Consider the following 26651-nt stretch of genomic DNA (forward strand, 5'->3'; position numbering starts at 1 on the left):
GACATTTTTTTATTTATTGACACGAAAAATATACATGTCGATAAAAATATTACAAATAATATTAACGCATTGTTTCTCGTTTTGTATGATTTTTTAAAGGATTAAGCATGCTTTTCTTTCCAGAAAATAAAAATTAGAGATGTTGACTAGATGGCTGGCCGTGTTGAACTGTTAAAAATGCGAAGTTACAAAGGGAAATACATTGAGAATTTTTCTTTAACCGGGAGGAGAATAATCAACACGTTCTAACATTCTTGCCATCCTTGTCTTGGACGGTGGTTCCAGGGATACAACCTCTATTGAATAAGAGATTGAGTTGATCAACAAAAAGCATGCTTTTCATTTGATCTAATTGCCCAAGTTCCTTCTCCATCTGCAAGTCTAGCTCCTCGAAACCAACAATCTTATCTACAATCTCTTTCATCTATTGCCAATAATTTCCAATATTAGCAAAATAAACACAAACTTCTCCACATACCAACTACAACAGAATTCAAAGTAGCTACCTCGACGTCTAAAATATGAGATATTGCTCTCTCCACCTCCACCTCTTCTTCCTTAATCTGTGAATTGGCATCCACAGAAGACCCCCTTAATGTGCTCGTACCACTGCTGCCTCCACTGGATGCAACCTCGTTTCCTGATTCAAAAACAGAAGAGATGTGACAGTCCCAAGCCTCAAAAACAAATATCCTGCACTCAGCAGATCACACTCACACCAACCGATGTTTTATTATTGTACATATTAGCTATATAATGACAAGAGCACGTGCTAGGCTCTATCTCCAAAATGTTTTGTACGTCAATGGTCTATAGACCTTTTATCAAGTTGCCGTAAGTACATGATGGTAGAAATTCTAGGTCCACTCAGATTTTCAACTTATAAACATCCAAATGGAACTTGATACTGCATCTCTCATGAACAGGGACGAGTAGAGGCAAAAAATTATATGACAATTTTTGGTCGCCTACATAACAAACACTCCAAACCTATCTGATTACAAAAGTGAATATTGCAACAGATTTTAAGACATAACGTATAATAAACTGTAGATAGATTAACACGAAAAATAACAAGCAAAAGTTGAAATTTTCATTTTTCTAAAAAAATTGATCTTCATTTCACACATTAAAATGAATACAAGATAATAAAGAAATAAAAGTGAAATGAACTTCAAAACTAACTGGCGCATCTGGGAGGTAATCGGATAACAATGAATTTCTGGAAACTTTCAACATCCCTCCCATAGTCAGTATAGTTCAGTATAGACAAATAGTTTATGTTTGTGTTCAAAATTCCAAGTTGCAACAATAATAGAAAGAAATAGATTTCTGTGGGAAGGAGCATCAAATCACCACCAGGAAAAGAGAGGCTTAGGCATGCATATGGAACTCCAGGAAAGAAATGCCTCTTTACTGGAGAAATGAGTCTAGACATTCCCCATTAGGGAGATAATCCTATCTAGCAGATACAGCGTAGTAGATGAAACTAGATGGTACAGTAGAAAGTTAAAATTGGGTATAATTAATCTCAGTTTCTTCCATGAAAGAAAATAAAGCTATTTGAAAAGGAAATCAGGGCGGAAGAAAGTGAAGTTCTTCATCTGGATGTTAACTCTTCAATGATTGAGAACGACTGAAAAATGTAAATACGATGTCCTAAATCTACTCTCAAACCCAAGCATTTGTGTAATTTACAGATCAAATGGGGAAAGATTTCACCAAAATTCTGGATTTCCGCCTCTAGGTAGAAAGCTTAATAAAAATGAAAACTCCAGTCATGTCCTAGAGTTAGCATTGGAGCGTACAAAATCTCTTTATGAAGTAGTAGGATAAGGCCCAATACCATGAATACGATTGGAGGAGGAAGCTACATTTTTTATTTCGGTATCATTTTGCTCATAACTGTTCGTATGATTCATTCTAAGCTTTTATATGTAGCTAGTGTTGAGATGGCAATGTAAAGAGGAATCTCAAACAACTATTGTGCAGGCCAGAGAGAAAAAAAAAGATTCCAATGTAATGCAGTTAGAGCTATTACTAAGGGGGTTGGTTAAAGCTATTACTTGGGGCTTTAGTTAAAGCTATTACTAAGGGGGTGTGGTTAGGAAGAAATCATAAATTTTTTAAAAGAAAGACTTGAGTTGACATTTTTTGTTTGGTTAAATTTGCATCTCTTATATGCGTTCCTTTTAAAAATATTTTCGTAATTATTTCCCTTCTAAGTTCTAACTAACTCAGGCTGGAGTGGATTCTTGTGAGGACTAGTTTTTGTATACTGGGGGTGATTTGTAAAAAAAAAAAAAAGAACTCTTGAAATCTCACCTGAGATATAAAAATATATTTAGAATGCAAATTACAAAAGAAAGAAATAGTAAAGTTCAAACTGGAGCCAAACTATCACCATTTTCAACTTCAATAACCTAGGAATAATTATTTGAAATTGCTTTAACAGAAACAAAGCTCAATACCTTGCTCCCCTGTATCCCTAGCAACAGCCGGGACACTTTCCCCATCTCCTCCAAAACCCGTATCAGAAAGTTCAATCACAGCTGCATGGGCAGCTGCTTCTGCAACCTCAACACCCACCAAAGACGACAAAAAGGCAGCCTGAGAGTGTATAAAATACCAATTACATGATGATATCTCTAACCAATGATGATATGCAATAGAAAACAATAAGCAGTTTAAATTGACCAATACCAGTTTCAGGCAGTTTAAATGGACGCTATATATGTAATGCAAAAGAATAGTCCGCTAAAAAATTCTGACAAACCCAATCTTAACTGTTTTAGTTTGGTTGAATTGTATGAGCCTGTCCATGTTGGTTTTTTGTCAAACTATAAGGTGCTTCATGAGATATTTAAAATAGGTTCAGGTCAAGACAAACTAACCCAAATATGCAAATCAGACCTCAAATACGTAGTTCTTTTTGCATGGATCAGGGTCTTCCATAATGCAAATTGTTGTTTGAATTACAATCATATACGCAACTAATGCGAGCTAAAAGAAGGGATTAAAACCAATCCTAACCTGAGCCATTATGGGATTACTTGCATCTGCCAGAGGTGAGAGACAGATTCTTTTACTAGGAAGAGACGTACCAGCATTCTCCAATACAAGATCAGCACTAACATGATCCTTTACTGCAGTATACTTGTTGTCAATATTTCCAGAATCTGGATAACCAATAAATTGCTCCCCCAGAGGAAGCTTCACAAAATGGGCGACACATTCCCTCTCAGTTCTGCCACCAACATGCTGTGCAACCTTTTTCCAGTCATCACCATAATGCATCAAAGCTTCAAGAAGATGCAAAGTCTCCTTATCAGTCCAATCAGTTCGTGTGTCTTCATTGATCTCAACCCGTCGAAAATCTGAAGAACTAACACCAACTCGATAGTTACCACGAACATAGCACCTTGCACAAAGCGTTAAATCAAACTGTACAGAACAACAACCATCGTATTAATTCCAATCAATTAAATTATATCAATCCATTTAATGCCTATTTAGAATATACATTTCTATCCAAGTTCCAAATTCATCAAGCAACTAAAACTGGTCGGACACCTATCAAGTAGAACGACTCAGTAAATGTCCTCGAGACATTTAACCAGGAAGATTAAGAAAATAAACAGAGATCACAGAGGATTTTGCTTGCTAAAGTGGTAGATATGCAACTATGGACAGATAAAAACCCTAATGAAGGCTTTTGACAATATAGAACCAAAAAAAAAGACAATATAAAACCAAAAAAAAAAATTATGTGCATTGCGCTTTTATAAACTTGCTATACAACGAACTGAATGAAAAAGAGTTGATTTCAAGATTATTTAATCAAATAAACCTATCCAGCTAACCCGGTACCCTCTAAATAAACTAAGCAAAACTCCCTCCCAAAGATTAGAAGTTTCAACTACAAATATAATCTTAATGCGATCGCTTACAGTAAAGTGAAATCCTAGAATTAATATATACCAAAGACTCGCCTCGATAATGCTTAGAAGTTAGACTTCGCCGAGGAAATAGCAGAACACAAACTAATTAGCGAAAACAAGAAAACATTATACGTTCACAGTGCAAGTAGCTACGAACCTTGTCGCAAGCAAAGCAAGCAATGGAACAAATAGACTTGCAACCGCTGCATACTCTCCTAGAAGCCTCTTTTGAAGCCGAGGAATCTGCGGAACTACCTCCAGCTTCACCGCTGAGCGAGACGGACGCATTGGACTTTGAGTCCCGGTCCTCCCACTTGAGCGGTTTGTTCAGCGCGGACGGCGAGTAATTAATAAGACCCCAAGCCTCGAGGAAATCGAAAACCCTACGAATGGATCCTACATCCGCAACGAGCGTCTTTCGGACATCAGTAAAGGTGATCTTCTTGGAAGGGGTTTCTCTGAAATTTTTGACAATAGAATTTCTAAGGTACTTATAAACCCTAGGATTTTTTGAGGGGGATCGTGAATCAAAGAACTCCGGAAGGAAGCGAACCTCGCACTCGTGAATTCCGTTCCAGGAGAACCATCCTGGGCGAGAAATGAGCACGCAAAATCAAGCGAAGAGTAAAATGCAAAAGTAAGAAGCAGGGCGTGCAACGAAAATACATGGTTGCAGAATATGGAGGAAGAAAGAATACTTACTGGAGTAGCTGGGAAGATGAATTAGGTCGGGAGGGAGGTCTTGGTGGCGGGGGGTGGCGGGGGGGACGGTGGAGGGAGTCTGGGCGGAGTCGGACGGAGAAGTCTCGATTTTAACAGGAGGGGTGGCAGGAGCTGGGGAGGGCGCTGCCCATGGCGATGGCGATGGCGATGGCGCAGGCGCTGATTGTTTAGCGGAAGTATCCGTGGAAGGCTCTTGGACTGGTGAATTAGTCGCCATGGACGTGTCTCAACTCTGAACTCTGAATAAGGAAGAAGAGACCGGAAAAGCAAAATTAAGTGTGCCGTGAGCCGTCCCTCAGGCGAAGCCTGAACCATACTTTATCACAGAGCCCAAATAAACGGGATTGGGCTGGCCCACTGAAAAAGCCTTTACTCCTTTTTTTTTTTTATTATTATAAAAGCCTTTTTATTGCTTTGTTTCTTTAAAAAGTTAAAACTTAAAAGAAGGGAAATACATATGGCAAGAACAGTTAAGTTGATTCATTGGTAATCCTAATTTTATGTAGGTTGAACGCACCGAAACTAGTATAAACAACTTTAAAATTTTCTATTTAATATTTTTAAAAAAATTAATAATAGAATCATATATCTATATAACATATAAACATGGGATAAGGCACCCATTTTCGATTAAAAAAAAAGAATCATAAGTTGAAATTCCCCGCCCACATGTTTATTCGAACAACCAAAAAAAGAAAGCATATAAAAAAGATGTTCAATATTAAGAATATTGAGTAGGTGTTTCACGATTTAATGTTACAAATAAGTGGTGGTTCAAATTTAAAGACACGTTCTTCGCTTGAAGCATATATATCATTTGGTAGTGAAACAAAGAAGCAGGCCACAAGAGCGAGTCAGTGCAACAAGGCCGCGTCTTTGAAACTGTGGACAGCATCCCCAAGCGTGTCCTCCAACGCCCGATACCTCCACCCCAATCTCTGCAACCTCTCCGAGCTCGCAATGCCCCAATCCTTCTTCACTTCAATAAACCTGCCACACACACACACACACACACACACCCCTTTTCAGAAAACAATATTTTTATTTCTATTACAAACTAACCACACAAACACACTTCTTCGGATAGTTAAAATCAGGGCACTTGCTCTTCAATATATCCACCATCTCCCTTGTCTCCACAGTATGCGCTGTACATATGTACCTTCCTTCCGCTTCACCCTTCTCGTACACAAGAAGTAACGCCTCCCCTACGTCTCGTACGTCTACTATCGTTCGTACCCTATTTTCCACCGACTCGTATCCTTCTGCATGCACAATGCCATTCAAAATATTATACACCTACACATTATCTTCAGCAAAATCTCCTACTGCCACATAGAAAGAAAATCCCAAAGCATGACTCTCGTCTTGCATGAAGCAAGAACCTTTCATGCTGACCTACACACACGTTGCCCTGGTGATATCAAATAGATATCGACCACACACGTACGTTGCAAACTAGTACCTTTCAGAAGCTTAAGTATAACCAGGGTGCTGGCGTTGACTGTTGGCTGCAAAATTGGCCCCATAACGAAGCTAGGACAAACAGTTACCACGTCAAGCCCACGTCTTTTCCCAAACTCCAAGGCTTCACTTTCGGCTTCTGTTTTTGACAGAAAATACCAGTTCTGGTACAAAATTGAAGAATAATGATGAATATGGATGGCCATAATAAAATCATACTATAACCTCACTCTGCAGTTTTCTTATGAGGCAAAATCACAAACCATAGATACACATACACCCAATATGTTCAACAATAAATGAGTTTTTCTGTTTAAATACCTTAGTAGCTTTGCAGTATTCCTTATCAGACCAACAACTTTCATCCATTACTTGACCTTGAGGCCAACTTGGATTGAAAACTACTGCAGCAACAGACGATACTACAACCACTCGCTTAACTTTCGCTTCCAGACATGCTTCAAGCACATTAAGTGTGCCCTTTACAGCAGGTTCTATCACTTCTGTCTGAAAGTAATATGAATCAAAGTATAAGACAAAGAGCACTCTATAAACAACACGACCACTATCATTCCTTCCAATTGAAAAGACGAAAGTGATAAAATCTGGATTGAAAGGAACAGCAGGCTTCTAGTGGTGTTGAGGTTGTCGAGAAGACTGTCATTTCCTAGTTTCTACATGGACTCTTGCTAGAACGTTTCCACTGTGATTCAAGTCAAGTGAAGAGCTTATTTTATTCTCATATGCTGGTTTAATATTTGCATATCATGTCCTTCCCTCTCCTTGTGTAGTTCTATTTTATTAATTAGACGTCCCTCATCCAAAAATATACTAATACATTTATACCCTCCCAGGTCAGTCTTGGGTCAAATTAAAGTCAGCTGTCCAACTCACATCGAATAATACATAGGCTTGGATTTTAAAAATGAATCATTGTTCTTGGGGTGCAGTAGCCCTTTACCATCAATCCAACTGAATTCCATCATCTCATGTTACTTTACCAAGCAATTCCGGACAATATAAATCTATAGAGTGACAGAAAATGAAGAAAACTCTAAATATTCATCATTTTGATATTGATAGGAAACAATTTTTGTGCCTATATTTGCATCACTAGGGATTGACTGTCCCTAGACATATGTATTGTTGATAAAGGAGAATGTCACGATGAGGCATTCTTACCTCTGGGTTTGATGAAGTTGTGGAAGGAACTGGACTGGCAACATGGAAAACTCCTTCACATCCTGCAATTGCAGAACGCAGAGACTCATAGTCCAGTAAATCAGCCTTAAACAGTTCCAGATTCTCAGTCCCTTTCTCAAGTTTTCTCAAGTGAGCATACTTCGCATCTCCTGCACATTATTTTAAGAATTCTCATTAAAGAAAATAAAATTATACTTATAGTAGCCTAAGGGAAAAACTTCAACGGAAGAGACCCCTCTTTCGGTCAATACACTGCATCAGAAAACTACTTTCAGTTTTTTACTTTTATTTTTTTAAATGAAAAATCAAGCTTCCATTGAGAAGCATGAAAGAACATACAAGAGCATACAAAAAACAGCCCCTCAAAAGGAGTTTATACACTAACTCTGCAAAAACGAACTCCAATTTAAAGAATAAAACCTATTTGATAATTACAAAAAAGTTTAGGAACGAATGCCACAAAGAGGTTTTAAATCTAACAATGCCTCAAACCTCTTCCCAAGATCTCTAAACCCCTCTAAAAATTTCACCATTCCTCCCAGGCAAATATCCCACAAGATAGCAAATAAACAAGCATTGCAAAGGACTGTACCCTTATCTCGAGAACTACTTTCAATCAATTGTGACTTGGAATCTCAAATTGACTATTCGAATTTCAAAATCTTTATTCATCTAACTATTTTAACTGATTAGTATTCTTCATGTTCCTCACATAATTGCAAACCTAGTTATTGATTAGTGCCAACTGATGAAAAAGATAACAATCCACCTTTCCCTTAGCTTCCATCCCCATCCCTCTCGTAAAGTAGACAGTCAACATGAAATTCCTTCATCCAAAATAAGCTGATCCATAATGGATTTCACAAGCTCATCAGTTCAATATTGACAACAGTAAAGGGCTCGTTGTCAATGCAAACTAACCATTTCCATCACGTAAGTACAATTTTGATCTCACACATAAATGTACTTCTAAATCAACGAATAAAACTCTGCCTATGCTACATAAACTCATAGAAGAACTCCAACATCAGATGTAAGGGTACCCTCATTCCCAAGTAGCTAGGTCATGTGCAATTTTGATTTCTTCCCAAATTTTTTCTCTTGTAGATTCAATCTTTCATAGTCTGACTATGCCACCTAGCAAAATGACACATCTGAAACAAAACAAAGGAACGGAGTGGAACAAAAAATTCCTTTCCCATGTTTCCTCGGGAGTTTGTCCAATAGATTCTTTTAGTAACAAGAACAGGGGATAATGTGTCCAGCATCCAAGTTCCAAAAAAATGTTATCACGGTAGAATGCGTGCCTTAATTTATACAGTCTAGCCCTCATAGAGTAATTTGAAAACATGTGAGAGTCCCACATCCTTGTGAAACATTTAAAAAGTGTACCACTATGTCTGGAGTAGGGACGAAAATGGAAATATCTAAATCAACAACTTCAACTTGGTCCTATTTTTGTTCATAGAAACCTTGTGGGGAGAATATGAAGGAACTCTGTATTTGGTGATAGAAAAAGGCCAATTCACAGTTAATCCAGAAGGAAGCAGAAGGAATTATAAGTGAATGGAAAGAAGAGAGCGATGAGAGTAATTACCGGGCTCCCTCACAGTTCCGTGGACAATATAATCCCTAGATAGCAGAAGCTTGACGACCCACGAACCAATAAACCCTCCAGCCCCCGTCACACAAACTTTACCCTTCCTCGCCACCGTAGCCATTGCTGACACCTCAAACACACACAACGCAGAATTCTCCGGCTACGCCTTCCAATTACTCGTACCTGTTAAATACGATTTTAAATATCCATCGACCCAGAAGCCTAAACTAATGGATTTAGATTACTTGTACCTGTTAAATATGATTTTTTTTTGCAACATGTGCCGATTTTTTTTTTCTTTTACTGGTGTTGGGCATTTGAGGACTCCAAACCTGGATCTCGGATATTGACATTGTCAACATCGAAGGTTATCAATTTAACCTTTATATGATGTCATGTACAATGTCTACGCGTGAACAAATATTTTTTTTTTTTGCATATCATATCTTGTTTATCACTATTTAAATATAGAAAAATACTAAAAATAAATATTTTATTTTATATTTAAAGAATCATGGAACTAGATGTTGGGCTAGTCAACAGTAACACCAAAGCAACAAACACGACGAAAAGTGAGAAGTTAATAAACTAAAAGCCACTCAGGGCAAGGAAATCGTCAGCTTGAGGACAAACCCTCCTCACAAGCTTTCCATTCGTGCTCCTTGGAGTGTGTCCGAAGAAATTGCTGCCTCTCTAATTTTATCTTTCACACAATAAAATTTTAAAAAACAAACTGAGACTCACAAAAAGTAAAGACTATATCATCGTAAAATTTCTTGTACAAATTAAGGAGTAGACTTGTTTTCATCCAAATCCAACAACTTTCTAGCTCTTGATGAAGATGGGTAAAGAATAAATAACCGCCAACATCAGGAGTTCAAGGGTTGGGTTGAGTCGGGTTAAGGGACTTTTTTGGACCAACCCAAATTCGGATTGGTTAGTTTGTAGACTCAATGGAACCGAATTTGATAGCTAACCCAACCCAATCCAATTCTATATTTTTCGGGTTGGGTTCTCGGATTCCATCAAAAGAGAGCTGTAACGGAAAAAATGGCAATAGAAACATAGAACACAAAGAGGGTTAAGTGAGAGGGGGACATTATTGAAGGATTGAAAATCCAGATGAAACAACAACCAAATAAACGTTAAAATCGCATCAAATTTTGTGGATTTAGGGGACTGAGTTTTCAAAACGAAATCATTAAAAACTTAAAAACAAGACAGAAACAGAGAGATAGGATAAGTATCGGTACCTTGTGAAGTAAGGTAAAATTTGTTCGTAACTTTATTTATAACATAATAGTACAAATAAACTCAACAATTCTAGATTATATCGGTACCTTTTTTTTTCCCTGGGTAGAGTTGGACCCTGTGAAGGAGGCGTCAGTCTATGGAATGGAATCTAATGTAACGTATGAAAACGACAATGGAGCAGGTGTCTTCGGGGAACATCGGCCACATTACGACATTAATTAATAATTAATGTGTCCCCTAATGTTATATATTAAAATAATCAACCCTGGAATGGTATGGTAGGGTAATAATTCTCTTTTTGACGGGGATACAAATATGGAGCTCAAATCTTATCGAATTCAATTTTCAATCGAACCATATCACTCACGAGTTAATTGGTGTTGGAGAAAGCAGCCATTATAACAGTGTACGAAGTTAAATTAGTTTCTCACAAGTCACAATATTATATATTGTGTTTTTTTTTTTAGGAGTACAATATTATTATGATTTAAATGGCCCCTTCAGGCCCTTTCCTGGCCGCTTTTTATTATTTTAAACCATTCTTTAGTTAATTAGCGTCATCAATTACACATTTTCAACTTCTCTTTATCTATTATTGTTAAATATTGCAGACCATGAGTGTTGAAGGGGGGTATGAGAATATGATGATCTATATATAATTAATTAATTAATTAATAAACACCATTATATTATAGAATGGAATCACTAATAATAATTTATCATATTTTGATAAATCATTAGCATCTTGCAAACTTTCAACAGATAATGGTATTGCCCACCTTAATTGTATTGGCTAAACTCATTTGAATATTTTTATGTGTGATTTGATTGAATATAGAATATATATGTTTAATTATTGTGATGCTACTTGATTTAAAATGGTTCAATGGACGGATCAATAGTCTTTGATAGGTAGTTCTAATTAAATGTGTGTTAATTAAGAGCTCAATATTTTGATTGATATTGACCTTAAGTGTAAATTGCATATGTTAGGTGTGTTTTTTTATTAGGTGGAAAATAACCTTTATGATTCTTCATCATCAAGAAGGAGAAAACACACTTCTCTTTTCGGTCTATTCACATTGACTTGTATATTTCATCTTCAATAGTATATAATTTTTCCTTACCGGCCGGTTAAAGAAAAAGAGAGTGAGTATTTTTTTTCCTAGCTGTAGGGAAAATTCAATTTTAATTCTTAAACTTTTGAATGTCTAAATCTTAAAATTGGTTCCACCTCGATTCTACTCTCAAAATGCTTATTTAGATCCTTAACTTTGATTTCTTTAGAATAAACGAATAAAGTAAGTAATATTTTGAATATGTGACATTAAGTGAGTGTTTTCTAGAAAGCAAATCTTGAGTTATAAATAATTAAATTTACCCTAATCTAAAAGCTTAATTAAATTTATAGTTGATTGGTGATTTAATGTTCCAAGTCCGTTATTGCCAAAAATTTAAAGCATGATTAATATTTAGCGTAATCAAACGTTAAAAGTGAATTAAAATTGAAGTGTGTGAAAAATGGGATTGGCAATTGGAGTGTGGAGATGAGAGAAAAGAAAAGGGGAAACACGTGGGATGGGATATGTAATAGACATGGAGTTGAGGTGTGTGCGTGGATGGAGATGTTTCGTTGCGCTTTACGAGTGGCCGTGGCAGTGGCAGTCCCACTATCACTATGGTTAACTAAGCATCTCTCTCTCTTTATGTGACCCAATGCATGAATCGAACCACCAGAAGCACAAGCTGAACCTGAACCTGAACCTGAACCTGAACTCAGGTGATGCCGATGCCAAACATTATTCAACCAACCCCTTGGCTTGGCGTAGGTTACGACGTTAGGTACCAAACGACAAAATGAAAGCCGCCTAGTCTTACTCTTAACTAATTTGGAGGTCAGGATTTTGTTCGTTTGAAAATAATTGAATACATACTGATAATACTGTACCATGCATGGGGATGGGGTAGTGAAATGTAGATGTCAACAACAGTACTTGTAGTAGTATTGCGGCCTGCATGCATATGCCCTTGCCCTTGCCCTTGCCCGTAATGGGAAATTGTGGGAATTATTGGAACGGGCGTTGCGGGAGAGAGATCAGATCACAGGGAGCCCCAAGGCCTAACATCTTTGCCCTTTGCCCTTTGTCTTGGCTGGTTCCACTTCCAATGTGATTCCATATAATATTATATTTTATATATATTTTCAAAGTTTTGTCTCTGAGGTGGGGCTTGCTTTACCATTATTATTGATTCAAGGAATTGATGATTTGATAAGGTTGACCAAGTTCCGATGTACCGACACTTTCCACGTGCTCCCAACTCTCGACTCTCAACTCTCACTGTCACCCACACCACACCAAAACCTCTCTCACTCTGACCTTTTGACCGCACGTGACCCACTCCACCCCCACGTGATTCTCTCCTCCAATCCAACCACAACAACGCAACGCATACCTGTCATTCCGGTTCCGACTTACCCTTACCGCCTACCCCCTACGCCCTCCGCCCTAGCAATATCGTAGTGAATATAATTAATGAAAACATTGCACTTTGGTTGACCCAACACTGGTTAATAATTATTAACTGAACAAATGAAGTGTGATCATATAGTAATTAAACTTAAAAGAGTACTTCTCATCAGCTCAGATAATGTTATCCCCTAATTAATTAACTAACTATTGTAAAAGTTCAACAATTAATATTAAAAACATTAATAGCATTGCTACAATATTATTAAAAGTAAAAAAGGATTATTGAGGTTGGAAGGCAGTGGGCACGCGTCACGTGGGAGCGTGGCGTGGATGGAGGTAGTAATAATCTTGTAATATGTTAAAGAAAAAAGAAAAGAAAAAAGAAAAAGAAAAAGAGGGAGAGGTGTTTGCGTAGGTAATTAATTGCGTTTGGCAGCTGATTTTCCGCTCTTGCCCTTCCTTTCTATGTTTATTTCTCTCTGTAGCAATTAGCAAAGCAAACCCCAAACCGAAGCCTTAGCCTCTCTCCTTCCGTCTTTCCCTTTCTCATCTTCTAAACAATTTCTTCTTTCTTTAGTTTACTATTATATATATAAATATCTATATTCGTGAAACTGAAGATTTTTTTTTGCGTTATCGGCAACTGGTTTCTTCTGTTCGGACTCGGACCGATCGAGTACTTGAAATTCTTGTTCCGTAGACAAGTTTATACCTAGGTACGTTTCCGATATCCAATCGGCTTTAATTTCTGCAATTAATTTTTGTTCGTGGAATTGTTGAAAGGATACATATATACTTGTGAGTGGTCGCGACTAGTAATAATTAATCTTGAATTTAATTTATAGGTAGTTGTGTGAGCGTAAACCTAGCCATCTTTCTCGGGTTTAATTAAAACTGACAAAGTGTTTTTCTGTTGTTGAACAGTACAGAAGACCGTGCAAAGCAAAGAAGCAAAATAAGATCAATCGCTTTCAAATTCGTAACCGATCGATCACTTGTATGTTTTTGTTTTTGTTTCCGGTGAGAAATCAATTTTGGAGCAGCAACCAATCCATCTGTCCTATCTTAGCTTAGCTTTTCTCCGAAATTTCTTCACACCTAGAACTAGCTATATAGTATTTGACCGAATACCTAATGGATGGAAATGATGTTGTTGGATCCGACGATGGATGGGGTGGAGTGTTGATGTAATCGATCGATCCTAAGGGATGCAGCTGCAGTTATATATTTTGAAGATGAGAGATTGAGAATTGGTAATTAAGTTGTAGAAATAGAAAGTAGTGGTAGGTAGGTAATATTAAGATTATCGGTGGGAAGTGGCGATATCATGAGAATGGCGGGGTACAACCACAACGAACAAGGTGGTTCTGGTTCTGGTTACGGGCAACGACTACTGAATAATCCGACGACGGATCAACTGCACACGCCATCCTCCTCCCTTCCGCTTCCGCTTCGCCTTCACCAATTTAACAACTCCAACTCCAACTCCAAATTAGACTCCCCTCAAAACGCGCCCCCTTGTAATTCTTCCCTCATCCGCCGCCCTCGGGGCCGTCCTCCGGGCTCCAAGAACAAGCCCAAGCCTCCCATCATCGTCACCCGCGACAGCCCCAACGTCCTCGGCTCCCACGTTCTCGAGGTCTCCGCCGCCGCCGACATCCTCGACAGCCTCTCCAACTACGCCCGCCGGCGGGGCAGAGGCCTCTCCATCCTCTCCGGAACCGGCACCGTCGCCAACGTCACCCTGCGCCAGCCTGCCGCTTGTGCCTCCCCGCCCGGAAGCGTCCTCACGCTTCACGGGAGGTTCGAGATTCTGTCGCTGACGGGGACGGTGCTTCCTCCGCCGGCCCCACCGCAAGCGGGCGGGCTGTGCATATTCCTGGCGGGCGCCCAGGGGCAGGTGGTGGGAGGCACCGTGGTGGGGCCCTTGGTGGCATCGGGACCAGTGATTTTGATGGCCGCGTCGTTCTCGAACGCGGTGTTTGAGCGGTTGCCTGTGGAGGAGGAAGATGCGGAGGAGGGTGGGGGGGCGGGAGGTCAGCCCACGGCATCGCAGTCGTCGGGAGTGACCGGAGGTGGAGGGGGACAGATGGGGGACGGGGGCGGGAATAATAATGGAAATGGAGGAGTTGCGTTGTTGGGTATGGGAGGGAGCGCAATTGGGGTTGGGGGATATCCATTTGCAGGAGATTTGTTTGGTTGGGGAAGTGGAAGTGGAAGTGCAAGCGCAACAATAAAACCTCCTCCATTTTAGTTGTATGCTTTTGGTTAATTAGTACGTAGTACATGTATGGTGTGGTGTTGCGTTATGGTAGAATCGACATCTTATAATAAAAACAAATACAGAGTTGGAGTTTGAATAAGGTAACTAATGTTGTGGAAGTTGGAAATTAGGGTCGGGGCGGGGGCTTGGTTTGAGGTTAGAGTTACGTTTGTAATTGTAAGTGTGTGAATGTGATGGGTGTGGCAGTGGGGGAGATGATATAGGAAATTAAGATCAATCGGTGATCGTATCGGAGCTGAATTTTTCCATTGGGCAGTCACACAAGTAACTGAGAAGATCACACAACATTGCCATGGCCAATTGGGGATTGGAGGAGAGACCTGGTTAGATACTCTTTTTTTTTTATATTAATTATATTTTTTCCTATTTGTAAATCAGAAATAAAGAGGCTAAGGAGCATAAATTAATTATGAATGAATTAGTTTCTTTTTTCAGCTGCTCTCTTTTTCTCTTTCTCTTACTTTGATATATTATATAATTATAATATATGGTCTTCCTCATCTTTCCGAGTCCGGCTCCAACAACTCTACTCATTGTTTTCCATTCTCAACTCTCAATATCGCCTTTGTTCTTCGTATTCCTCCATACCATTCTATTTAATTGAATTCATGCAAATTCCCCAGTTACAGTTAAGGTTAGGGTTTTGTTTTTTTGGTTTCATCTTTCATTCTTTCACCTGCCTTGGACTCAGGACTCATGCATATATACTGTATAGCTCCAATACAAAATTTCTTTTCTTTTCTTTTGAGGGTTTGTGTGATAACTCATAATAAATTAGGACCGTGACTCTAAAGGTGGAAATTATAATAAATGGAGAGGAACAACAACAATGCAGGAGTTCGAATACAGAACCTTTCGCTCTGATACTATCTTGAGAATGAATAAATCATCATTCAATCAAATGTTTAAGTTGATGGGTTGAATAAATTTAATTCATTTATATAGATTCTAATCGTGACTAGTGCTTAATTTCTCTCTCTCTCCAATTTCTCTCTTTCTTTTCCACTGTTTTCAAGACAGGTACCTCTTTTCTCTCCTCTTTTGAGAAAACCCTAATTTTCCCTCTTTCAAAGTTCAACGGGGAATCCTAATTAAGTTGAGAAAATTGTGAATATTTAGACTCGTTCCATGATATATGCTTCTTATTTATCATTTTATGTTTTCTATTTTCTAAAGAAGACCATCAAATGTTGGGTGCCGTTTCTCCTTCTTTATTATCTTCTTTTTGCTTTAGAAAAAATCGAAATATATTCTTCTTCCTTATTTTTGAACATGTATATTCGTCCTTTGTTTTCAAATTAACGTCACCTCCACAAAGAATTATTTTTTTATTGTTAAATGAAATGTATGACTTAAGAAAATCACCAATATTCTGAAAAATATAATAATATAAGATTAAACAGATATCATATTTAAAAATTATAAAGCTAAAAAAAAGTCATACATGATTGTATTCTAATATTCTAAATGCATGTTTGATTAACTTCCATCTCTTATGGGGGAAGAACTGTGAAGAGGTACCTAATTTATTGATTAAGAACTCATTTATTATATTATTATTGAGAAAAAATTAAACTTATTTACTATATATCTAGTTATTATTTTGTTGTTCACATTGACAATCATTCTAACTTGTCCAATTAACAAAACTAAAAAGACCATTTTTTTTAATTTTAAAGTTTTGTTATAATTTAAAAATTGCTCTTGAAAAAATGTATTATTTGATTGAGCTCCAAAAACAATAGATTGTTCAGAAAACAAAAGTAAAATCAAAACCATTATCAAGAGCCTTTATGACATTGTACTAATAAAATATCTATCAACTGTTCATTCACTAAAAAAAAATAATAATAATAATTAAGGGAATTGTTACGGAACGAAGAGCAGCTGCAGGTTGGCCTGCCAATTAAGACAAGTTTGTGCGTATTGATAATTGGAATCATGCATTTTTCTTAATACAAAATTGGGAAATGGAATAACTTCATTTTCAGTGAGCTTTAAAATCTGTGTTTGGTGGACATGTATTCTTTCCAAATTAATTTTATGGAAATTTTGCACAAGTACACCCGCAACTATACACATCACAATTTTCAATTTCATCCATCACTCCTATAATTACAAAATTGTTACAATTAAATACAGCTATTATAGCAACATCAATGATAGATTGCAAAATGAAGTTTACCACAATAATTTACTCATAAACTATAATATAATTAAAGTCAAAGCGAACATAACTCAACGGTAATTGACATATACCTCCAACCAAGAGGTTGTGAGTTCAAATCTCCTCCCTAATATGTTATAGTAAAAGAAAGAAAAACTATAATATAATCAAAGTTTAAAATTAAAAAAATATAGACTAATTGTAATAATTCTATAGTTTAGGGTAGTTAGTGTAATTTGGAATCTATATTTTAACTTTTGGGTTGATTGATCATTTGTCCCGGAGAAAAAAAGTGATTGATCAAGTTGTAAATTGATGGGTATGGTGGTAACAATCCCTATGGATTAGAGGTGGTTAGTCCAATTTACATTTTGCACTCCATTTTTATTTTTTAAATGGTTTGAAAATTATATTCTATTTGTGTATTTTTATTTATTTTTAAATATAAACTAATTACTTCATATGAACAGTTCGTTTTCAAATTATTTAAAAAAAAATTATGAAAATTGCAAAAAAAGAAGAGTGTAGTCATCCTTCCAAACAAATTTTATACCTCAAAAAATGTTTTATTTTAAATATACGAATTTTTGTTTGCTTTTTTCTGTTGACAGCGGTTACTGAAGGCCGTTGACTTCAACTTGACCGAGACTGACTGGTTTGTACATGCAATATGCGTAATTCATGTGACCTTATACGCGCGCTTATGCCAAATGTAAGTCTCCAACTTTGATATAATATTTCAAAACAATTTTCCTTTTATTTGATTAGTAAAATATTCAGAACAAAGAAGCAACATAAATAAGAACAGTTCTTTACTACTTCCATATATCTTCTTTTCATATTTTGTTAAAAAAAAAAAAAATTGTTCGTATAGAAGTATTAATCATTTGTTATATTTAAAATTTATTGAAAGAGAAAAAACAGCCAAAACTTGGAGAGAAGGCAGATTCAATTTCGGGGTATACTAAATAAAGTGAGAACCAATGAGTGGAAATAAAAAGGTTGACAGATGGGAAGAGCAAATTGGTGGAGTCCACTTTGATTCAATTTCATTGCATTTACAGGGGAAACAATAACAGTTGTAAACAGTTCCAACAAGAGAGCCCCCAACAAAATGTCCGAAACTAGCATCTATTAATCAACTTTGGAGGTTACGTTCTCAAAAAGAGTAGGCCAGCTTCATGCCTTCATCCCCTACATTACTACAAATACAAATATTACGACCGGAGGTGGCTCACCACGGTAGATGTTTGAAGAGGATCATTGGGATGCAGCTTGAAGACCCGAAAATAGTTGACACTTTATGCTCAAAGACGCTTAGATGCAGTCACCTACCCAAAGTGTAAATAAATATTAAAAATTCATTAATAGAGCAAATAGACCTCGGTAGTGGGATCAGGCATCACAATAAGTCTTTAAAAGGAGTAGCATCCGAATTGTTGCTTTATTAAGAGTACTTCATCTGCAATATTTATATCAATATCAAATAATGGAAGATCACATTAAGCATCAAACAATACACATGAGGCTTTATTTACTCATGTCCAGACTTACAATATATAAAAAAAAAAAAAAAAACTCATTATGTAGCAGTTCATATCTACCACATCATAGCCGCCCAATCTAATGACAGCTCTCCATAACCTACATTCCAGAGAAAAGAATACACAATTAAGTATACAAACCAAAACATCAAATCATTCTGATGTTTAGAGAGTCAGTTACATGCATATTACCAAGAGACTTACTTCAAACAATTTAGTGGCTCCCCATAGAACTTAGGAGCCCTCTCCCTATGGAAATTCTCAATCTCCTTCATAAATGCCACCCTATCCTCCGGTGTCCCTGATTCATCAGCTTCGGCCATCTGCATTTTGACACAACAAGAAAGAGGGATTTACTTTATTAAACTCCACTCACACAAAAGATCCAATTGACTGGTGGAAGCCAGATTGTCGTTTCCCTTATTCATTGATCATTAGAAAACCGAATATGATACAATGAAGAGTTTTCAGAAGACATACTTCGATATCAGTCCGCACATTCTTCATGGTTGTCGCACTCTTATTTTCAGCATTTGGAGGCAGAGAGATCTCAAATGAAACGGGTGGTGCAGAAGGATTATCCTGGTTCCCGATTTGGGGATCAGTCTCCATGGCATGTTCATTACTTTTAGCCCTGGTTCATCGAGCAACCTCGATAACTCGTGCATCAGCAGCAGTGTTGACATCAGGGTGATCAAGCATATCGTGATCATCGTCGATCGGTTTTAGAAGACATGGATGATCATGAATTTTGACATCGTCAAACTCAGGGCAGGCCGTGGGGCAAATCTTGCCCCGCGTTATCGCGCTATCATTCATTTTGCTTATAACACTGTCAAAATGCAAATAAAAACATAACTCATTCCATCGACGGTGACATCAATGAAATTGTGTGGTGCTCCGTAAGCAAGAAAAATAAATGGCATAAAAGAAGGAAGCCGATTATTAAAAGTTCTATAGGGATGGTAATGAAGTAATAATCATTCTCAAAAATATATGTTTCCCATTTGCCATTGTGATAGTCCGTTTGTGTCTCCCGGAAAGGAAGGGCATAAAAAATATGGGTTCATTCTCCTTCTCCTTCCTTCTCCCCATGCGAAAGCAGATATTTATAGAAGTCCATAAAAGGCATACCGGAAAGCAAAATATGGGCATAATAGCGTAGGAGCTTACCTGTCAAATATGGATTACGAAGTAGCAAGTGGTTTGAGACGGATGCAGAGAGAGAGAGAGAGAAATAATGTGGGATATTGAGTGGAGAAAGTGGAGTAGGGCGTCAAATTCCTGAGCGTAATACATCGAAAAAACGAGAAACAGACGGAGAAAGGGGCAATGGGCGTGGGTCGGAGTTGAAGAAGAAGAAGAAGAAGAAAGGGCATTGGTGCTGGGGATGGAGGGAAATGAGTGGTTGCCTTACGAGTTAAAATACGGGTTTGACTCAGCTGCAGCACATCGCCAGTCGATATTTATATAATTCCGCTCTGCGGCCTACGAGTGTTTACTTCGCCGTCACCCGTAACTCGTCGGGGAATTACACTTGTGCCTAAATTGTAAAATTAAATTTCGAAAATATCTCTACCTTAACCTTAATTTCTATATATCCGACCAGGGGTGAGGTCGAATCTCTTTAACTCATTTGCTCTAAAATAATAATAATAATAATAATAATAATAATAAAACTAACCTAATTTTTTTAGTATAAACCTGTAGAGTGAATATTTGAAAGTCGGTGATTTTTTGGTCTGATAAGTATCTAGAAAAGTCGGATTAGGTTCAAATTGACACTCGAATCCTAAATTATAGATACAAATTTCACCTCAAATCCTTATTCTCCTCCTCTTCCCCACGTTTTTAACTTTTTAGTCGTGTTAATTTTACTTTAAAAAATAATAATGTGTCGTTAAACAAAACTTTACAATCGAGTAAAACATTCGTCAATTTTTTCTTTTTTTTTTTTGAACTGTCTTCCTCATAGGCTTAAAAGTTATAAAAATAAAATTTAAAATTTAAACAAATTTATGTGCTGAGGCCTGAGGCCCAAGATTTGGGGTTGGGCTAGAGTTAAAGAACACTTAAAAAGCCCATCCCAGGAGTGAGTGGATTTTTGAGTTGAGCAGGGGAGGGGCGAAGCGAACCGCATTCGGGGGTTGGACGGAACGGCGGAGTTCGAAGTTCGAACCACAGCTTCTCTTCTTCCCTACCAACGCAGCGTTTCATTTCAAATACCGGAAGGGAAAATTACAACTTCTATCGGACTGCGCAGGACTTCCAAATTCCCAGAGAAGGAATTAGGGTTTTCCTCTGCCCTTTCCATACGCTGGTTAGCTTTTTCTAATTTCATGTCTCAGATTTGTCATATTCCGGTTTCTTGTCGTTCGTCTTTTTTCCCCTCCTTAAATTATCTGTTGGATTTGAATCAGGTTCGTCGTAGATTCAATCACCAATCATAGCGTCGCAGTAGACATCTTAGAATAGTGGAGGGAGTTTCATAGCTAAAGCGCCCTGGTTAATCGCTAATTGGGGCTATTCAGCACTTACCTTTCAGTTTTCAATTATTTTATTTTTCTCTGATTTATAAGCTTCGTATAAGTAAGCAATGGAGGAGGGCAAAACCAAATCCAGAAGAGAAGATTTGGATGACCCGAAGAAGAGTCACCGGGACCGCGATAGGGAAAGGGACAAGGAGAGAAACGGCGATAGAAGCAGAGACAAGGAGAAGAGGGACCGGGAGCGACGTTCTGAGAGGGAAAAGAGTGCCGATTCTGATGAGCAGCAGTACGAGAGGGAGAGGGAAAAACTTAGAAGAGGCAAGGATAAAACTCGGAGTCGGGATGATGAAAAAGAAAAGGCAAAGGATAGGAGGAAGGATAGGGAGAAGGAAAGGAACAGGGACAGAGAAGATAGGGCAAGGGAGAGAACGAGGGATAAGGAGAAAGAGAGAGAGGAGAAGAGGGAGAGGGCAAGAGAGAAAGAAAGAGAGAAGAGAGAACGCATCAAAGAAGATCGTGAGAGGGAGAGAGACAGGGATAGAGAGAGGAGAGAACGTGAGAGAGATAGGGAAAAGGAAAGAGAGAAAGACAGAAGGAAGCGACGGGATGTTGTTAGTGACTATAGTGATGAAGACTCTACTGATCACACTAGGAAACGGCGCAGGAGAGAAGATGACGACTCTAGAGCTCATGAAAGCAATATCAGGACAAATAAGCAGAGAGATCATGGTGAAGAGAGTCCACGAGAAAAGAGTGAAGAAGGTGCATCTGATAAGAATGAAACAAAGCCAACTCGTGAAGAGGAGCTGGAAAATGAACAAAGGAAGTTGGATGAAGAAATGGAAAAACGTAGGCGAAGAGTTCAAGAGTGGCAGAAGTCACGGAGATTGAAGGAAGAGGCTGAAAGCGATAAGCAGGGTGAGCCAAATGCTGATGAACCAAAATCAGGCAAGACATGGACCCTTGAAGGTGAATCTGATGATGAGTATGAAAATGCCAAACCTACTGAGACTGATATGGATGTTGATGAAAGTTCTAAGCCGCCTGAAGAAGGTGGACAAGTTGCAGTTGACTCCGACAATAGCAATGAAGCAGCTGCACCTCCACTGCAAGATGGCATTAATGGTGATGAGGAAATTGATCCTCTGGATGCTTTCATGAATTCCATGGTGTTACCTGAAGTGGAGAAGCTAAATAAAGTTGAGACCCCTGCAGTTAGTGATGATAAAATTTCAGAGTTGAAGAGCAGAGATAAACCGAGTGATCAAAGTGGCAGTAAACACCAAAGAAGAATTTCAAAGAAATCAATGGGTAGAATAATTCCTGGTGAAGATTCTGACACAGACTATGGAGATCTTGAGAATGATGAAGACAATTTAGAAGATGAAGATGATGACGAGTTCATGAAAAGGGTGAAGAAGACAAAGGCTGAGAAGCTTTCTATTGTTGACCATACAAAGATGGATTATAAACCTTTCCGGAAAAACTTCTATATTGAAGTGAAGGAGATATCTAGGATGACAACCGAAGAAGTTGCTGCTTACCGTAAGCAATTGGAACTAAAGATACATGGAAAAGATGTTCCAAAGCCTGTCAAAACCTGGCATCAAACTGGACTTACTAGTAAAATTTTAGAAACAATTAAAAAACTCAACTATGAGAAGCCAATGCCAATACAAGCTCAGGCATTGCCAATTGTCATGAGTGGTCGAGATTGCATAGGTATTGCCAAAACTGGATCTGGAAAAACACTTGCATTTGTGCTTCCAATGCTGAGACATATCAAGGATCAACCCCCTGTTGTACCTGGTGATGGTCCTATTGGGCTTATAATGGCTCCTACCAGAGAGTTGGTCCAGCAGATCCACAGTGATATAAAGAAGTTCTCCAAGGTTTTGGGTCTAAGGTGTGTGCCTGTATATGGAGGTTCTGGTGTTGCCCAACAAATTAGTGAACTCAAGCGTGGCGCTGAAATAGTAGTTTGTACCCCAGGAAGGATGATTGATATACTCTGCACTAGTGCAGGAAAAATAACAAATCTGCGTAGAGTTACATTTTTGGTCATGGATGAAGCTGATAGAATGTTTGACATGGGTTTTGAACCTCAGATTACTCGCATTGTTCAGAATATTCGGCCAGACCGTCAAACCGTACTATTTTCTGCTACTTTTCCTCGTCAGGTTGAAATTTTGGCTCGCAAGGTGTTGAACAAACCTGTGGAAATACAGGTTGGTGGGAGGAGTGTTGTGAATAAGGACATAACACAGTTGGTTGAAGTGAGGCCAGAAAATGAAAGGTTCTTGAGACTGTTAGAGCTATTAGGAGAGTGGTATGAGAAAGGCAAGATTCTAATTTTTGTCCACTCACAGGAGAAATGCGATGCACTCTTTAGGGATCTCCTTAAGCATGGTTATCCATGCCTCTCACTCCATGGGGCCAAGGATCAGACAGATCGTGAATCTACCATATCAGACTTTAAAAGCAATGTATGCAACTTGTTAATTGCAACTAGCATTGCTGCCAGGGGTTTAGATGTCAAGGAGCTGGAGCTAGTGATCAATTTTGATGTCCCAAACCACTATGAAGATTATGTGCATCGTGTGGGTCGCACAGGCCGAGCTGGCCGAAAGGGGTGTGCTATCACATTTATTGCTGAGGAAGATTCAAGATATGCACCAGATCTTGTGAAAGCATTGGAACTCTCTGAGCAGGTTGTTCCTGATGACCTGAGAGCTCTTGCTGATAGTTTCATGGCAAAGGTGAATCAGGGATTGGAGCAGGCTCATGGAACTGGGTATGGTGGTAGTGGTTTCAAGTTTAATGAGGAAGAAGATGAAGTGAGGAGGGCAGCAAAGAAAGCGCAAGCGAAGGAATATGGTTTCGAGGAAGACAAATCAGATTCAGAAGATGAAGATGATGGTGTCCGGAAGGCAGGTGGTGATATCTCACAGCAGGCAGCTTTAGCCCAGATAGCTGCCATAGCAGCTGCCACTAAAGTTAGTGCAGCCTCAATCACAACTCCCATCTCTGCTGCTCAACTGCTTCCAAATGGCGGATTACCCGTTTCTGTGCCTGGTGTTCTGGGACTGACAATTCCGGGAACAGTGGCAGTTATTCCTGGTGCTACATTGCCTGTGGTTGCTAATGATGGAGCAGCTGCAAGGGCAGCATTAGCAGCTGCTATGAACTTGCAACACAACCTGGCCAAGATTCAAGCTAGTGCCATTCCTGAACACTATGAAGCGGAATTGGAAATTAATGATTTTCCACAGAATGCTCGATGGAAGGTCACCCATAAGGAGACCTTAGGCCCAATTTCAGAGTGGACTGGAGCTGCTATTACTACTAGGGGGCAGTTCTTCCCACCTGGCAAGATTGCTGGACCTGGAGAGCGCAAGCTTTACTTGTTCATTGAAGGTCCTACTGAACAATCTGTTAAGAGAGCTAAAGCTGAATTGAAACGTGTCCTTGAGGATATTACAAACCAAACATTGTCACTTCCCGGTGGATCACAACCAGGCAGATACTCAGTCGTTTAAGTGTGAGAACTTGATCTTTACTTTGAAGCCATTGCTTTTTTGTGCTAAGACTTGAATTTTTCTGCGGCCTGCTGGAAATATGCACATTTTATGTGCTTTTCCTATTTTTTTGTTTCTATTTTCAGATAAAGAAACAAAAAGTCTATGAGTTGAACAAGGAGCATAGTTATTCTCTTGATTTCTCATTGTTCTAGTGCTTCTATTTTCTTGCACCTTCTTCGCCTAGAAGTAAAATATGATGAATATATTTTTTTGATTTCAATGTCTTCCTTCCTCTTTTGATTTTTGTTCTGTTTTTCTTTTCCTATGGTGCGAGGGATGTTTTATACCTAGATCGCATGTTCAATATTGTCTCTCCGCTATTACCTTGCAATAGTGGCTATCAGATGGCAATTATGGTGCGCCACCCTTTGCGTTAGTGTTCCAGACATCCTTGCTCCACTTGATTAATGCTTCAGCTTCGACTCTACGCTTGTTATTGTTACCATATTTTGTTCATTTAGAGTCTGTTGCTCTTTTATTGGGCTTATTTGGATTTACATTTTTCTTTTTCCAGGTATAATTCAGAATACTGCGGCCAATTGTTTTTCTTCTGTGATCCTCGTGATGGATGATAAGCTGGAGTGCTGAAAGTTCTCAGTTAATGCCCTCAAGTTAGAAGGTCACGGTTTGTCATATCTGGTTTATGAAATATTTCGTATTACTGTATTGATCGCCAATACAAATATTGTATTTCATACATGAAATATTTCAAATATTCAGAATTTCTCTTTCTTAGATGATTTTTGTTAATTTATTTGCTTTTCGAGGAATCACTAACCTTATAGATGAACTTGCGTATGTTACCGGATCCTATCATCTGTTGAAATTGTTCGGTCCTATTTGTTGTCTTTGTTTCCATTTTCAGTGTTAGGAACTATATTGTGATTGATTACAGGATTATTGTTTTGCTAATTCATTATTTTGGAAGAAATGATGAGGAAGAAGTAGCGGTGTATGTTCCTCTATTTTATGCTGAGTCATGTAAAGAATAGCTAAGATTGATTTTGATTAGAAATGATTGAGCGCAAATTTTGTGAACCACAGGCATCCGCAATTGCAGGGTTGTGAAACCTGGGGGAAGTCTGTTGCCATACCGGAGAGCTCGGAGTGAAGAAAATAGCAGGGTAGTGAGTGGGGTTTATAACTCCTGCTTCCATCGCCTCCTTGCCTAGAGGACTGGAAGTTGGAGTCCCATTGGATTACGTAGAAATTAGAATGTGCTACTTTTTTCATTATGAGATTATGGTTTGCTTGTAGGCCTTTCTTCCCTATGCAGTGTCGAAACTACTTTGGAGAAAGCTAGCCAGTTTTGGACCATGCTGTTCTTCAAGTGGGTAAGGCCGATTGGGATGGATCCGTTGTCCCCATCATTGTCATTATGATTGTTTGTTGTTTTGTGTTCAAAGTTGGGAGAGCCCTACAAAACATATATTCAAAACTCAAAGTTGTCTAACTACAAATTGAAGGACGGCGACCGTGGATTTGCTGAGCCTTTGGTTTGGACAGAGACATTTGGAGATCGGGAATGTTGTGAAGATGTTGGTCGCAGGTGGTCCAAATTCCAAGTGAGACATCGTTTTATTTATTTTTTTATTTATTAATGAAGCTGATAGTTTTAAGTCATTGATGACGTTACTGCCTGCCATGGTGTGGATAACATGAATGATTAATTCATTTATATATTAGACTCTAAAAATATATAACTCATCAACTAAGAACGCCAGTGATTCTTTTTAAAGTTTCATCAAACTCTAAAAATGATTTTTATTTTTTTTTCATTTTTCAGTATTTTAATTGCCGATTATATTTCGCTAGGATCTGATCTGCAAAGTGTGATCTTTTTGTAATTCCATTTCCAACCGCGGTTTTGTTGTTCATGGTGGCTACCTTTTCTTTGCAACTTCGAGTGATTTTAATTGAATGCCACTGC

The 26651-nt window shown here is 38.3% G+C and overlaps 4 protein-coding genes across 13 annotated transcripts; 2 read left to right on the forward strand and 2 right to left on the reverse strand.

Moving 5' to 3' along the window:
* Window positions 1–140: 140 nt before the first annotated feature.
* Window positions 141–4961, reverse strand: SWI3B (switch subunit 3). The gene is made up of 6 exons (XM_088119532.1): window positions 4644–4961; window positions 4099–4529; window positions 3034–3444; window positions 2472–2610; window positions 507–640; window positions 141–424 (listed from the first exon to the last, which is right to left on the reverse strand). Exons 1-6 carry the CDS (start codon window positions 4879–4881, stop codon window positions 236–238), a joined length of 1542 nt encoding a protein of 513 aa, XP_087975658.1. The 5' UTR covers window positions 4882–4961; the 3' UTR covers window positions 141–235.
* A 406-nt stretch (window positions 4962–5367) lies between these two features.
* CRL2 (NAD(P)-binding Rossmann-fold superfamily protein) lies at window positions 5368–9333 on the reverse strand. Of its 4 annotated transcripts, XM_022283683.2 has the most exons (7): window positions 9183–9333; window positions 8929–9114; window positions 7311–7480; window positions 6450–6635; window positions 6130–6292; window positions 5740–5929; window positions 5368–5654 (listed from the first exon to the last, which is right to left on the reverse strand). In XM_022283683.2, exons 2-7 carry the CDS (start codon window positions 9050–9052, stop codon window positions 5519–5521), a joined length of 969 nt encoding a protein of 322 aa, XP_022139375.1. In that variant the 5' UTR covers window positions 9053–9114; window positions 9183–9333; the 3' UTR covers window positions 5368–5518. The 4 variants fall into 4 exon arrangements, with proteins under 4 accessions (XP_022139375.1, XP_022139393.1, XP_022139401.1 ...); XM_022283701.2 differs by lacking the exon at window positions 9183–9333 and having other exon boundaries at window positions 5827–5929; window positions 8929–9168; XM_022283709.2 differs by lacking the exon at window positions 9183–9333 and having other exon boundaries at window positions 5771–5929; window positions 8929–9168.
* Window positions 9334–13101: 3768 nt separating this feature from the next.
* On the forward strand, window positions 13102–15374 carry SOB3 (Putative AT-hook DNA-binding family protein). Of its 2 annotated transcripts, none has more exons than XM_022288934.2 (2): window positions 13102–13372; window positions 13581–15374. In XM_022288934.2, exon 2 carries the CDS (start codon window positions 13984–13986, stop codon window positions 14908–14910), a length of 927 nt encoding a protein of 308 aa, XP_022144626.1. In that variant the 5' UTR covers window positions 13102–13372; window positions 13581–13983; the 3' UTR covers window positions 14911–15374. The 2 variants fall into 2 exon arrangements, with proteins under 2 accessions (XP_022144626.1, XP_022144702.1); XM_022289010.2 differs by having other exon boundaries at window positions 13586–15374.
* Window positions 15375–20766: 5392 nt separating this feature from the next.
* LOC111005215 (P-loop containing nucleoside triphosphate hydrolases superfamily protein) lies at window positions 20767–26432 on the forward strand. Of its 6 annotated transcripts, none has more exons than XR_015789018.1 (4): window positions 20767–20971; window positions 21072–24681; window positions 24990–25077; window positions 25236–25456. XR_015789018.1 is itself a non-coding variant. In XM_022276681.2 (3 exons), exon 2 carries the CDS (start codon window positions 21248–21250, stop codon window positions 24677–24679), a length of 3432 nt encoding a protein of 1143 aa, XP_022132373.1. In that variant the 5' UTR covers window positions 20768–20971; window positions 21072–21247; the 3' UTR covers window positions 24680–24681; window positions 25236–25456. The 6 variants fall into 6 exon arrangements, 1 of the variants encoding a protein (XP_022132373.1); XR_015789017.1 differs by adding an exon at window positions 25766–26432 and having other exon boundaries at window positions 20768–20971; window positions 21072–25093; window positions 25236–25340; XR_015789019.1 differs by adding an exon at window positions 25766–26432 and having other exon boundaries at window positions 20768–20971; window positions 21072–25077; window positions 25236–25340.
* The last annotated feature ends 219 nt before the right edge of the window (window positions 26433–26651 follow it).

This window comes from Momordica charantia, assembly GCF_013281855.1.
Source record: "Momordica charantia cultivar OHB3-1 chromosome 11 unlocalized genomic scaffold, Mcharantia_2.0 BLBB01000011.1, whole genome shotgun sequence".
In the NCBI taxonomy this organism is placed as follows: Eukaryota; Viridiplantae; Streptophyta; class Magnoliopsida; order Cucurbitales; family Cucurbitaceae; genus Momordica; species Momordica charantia.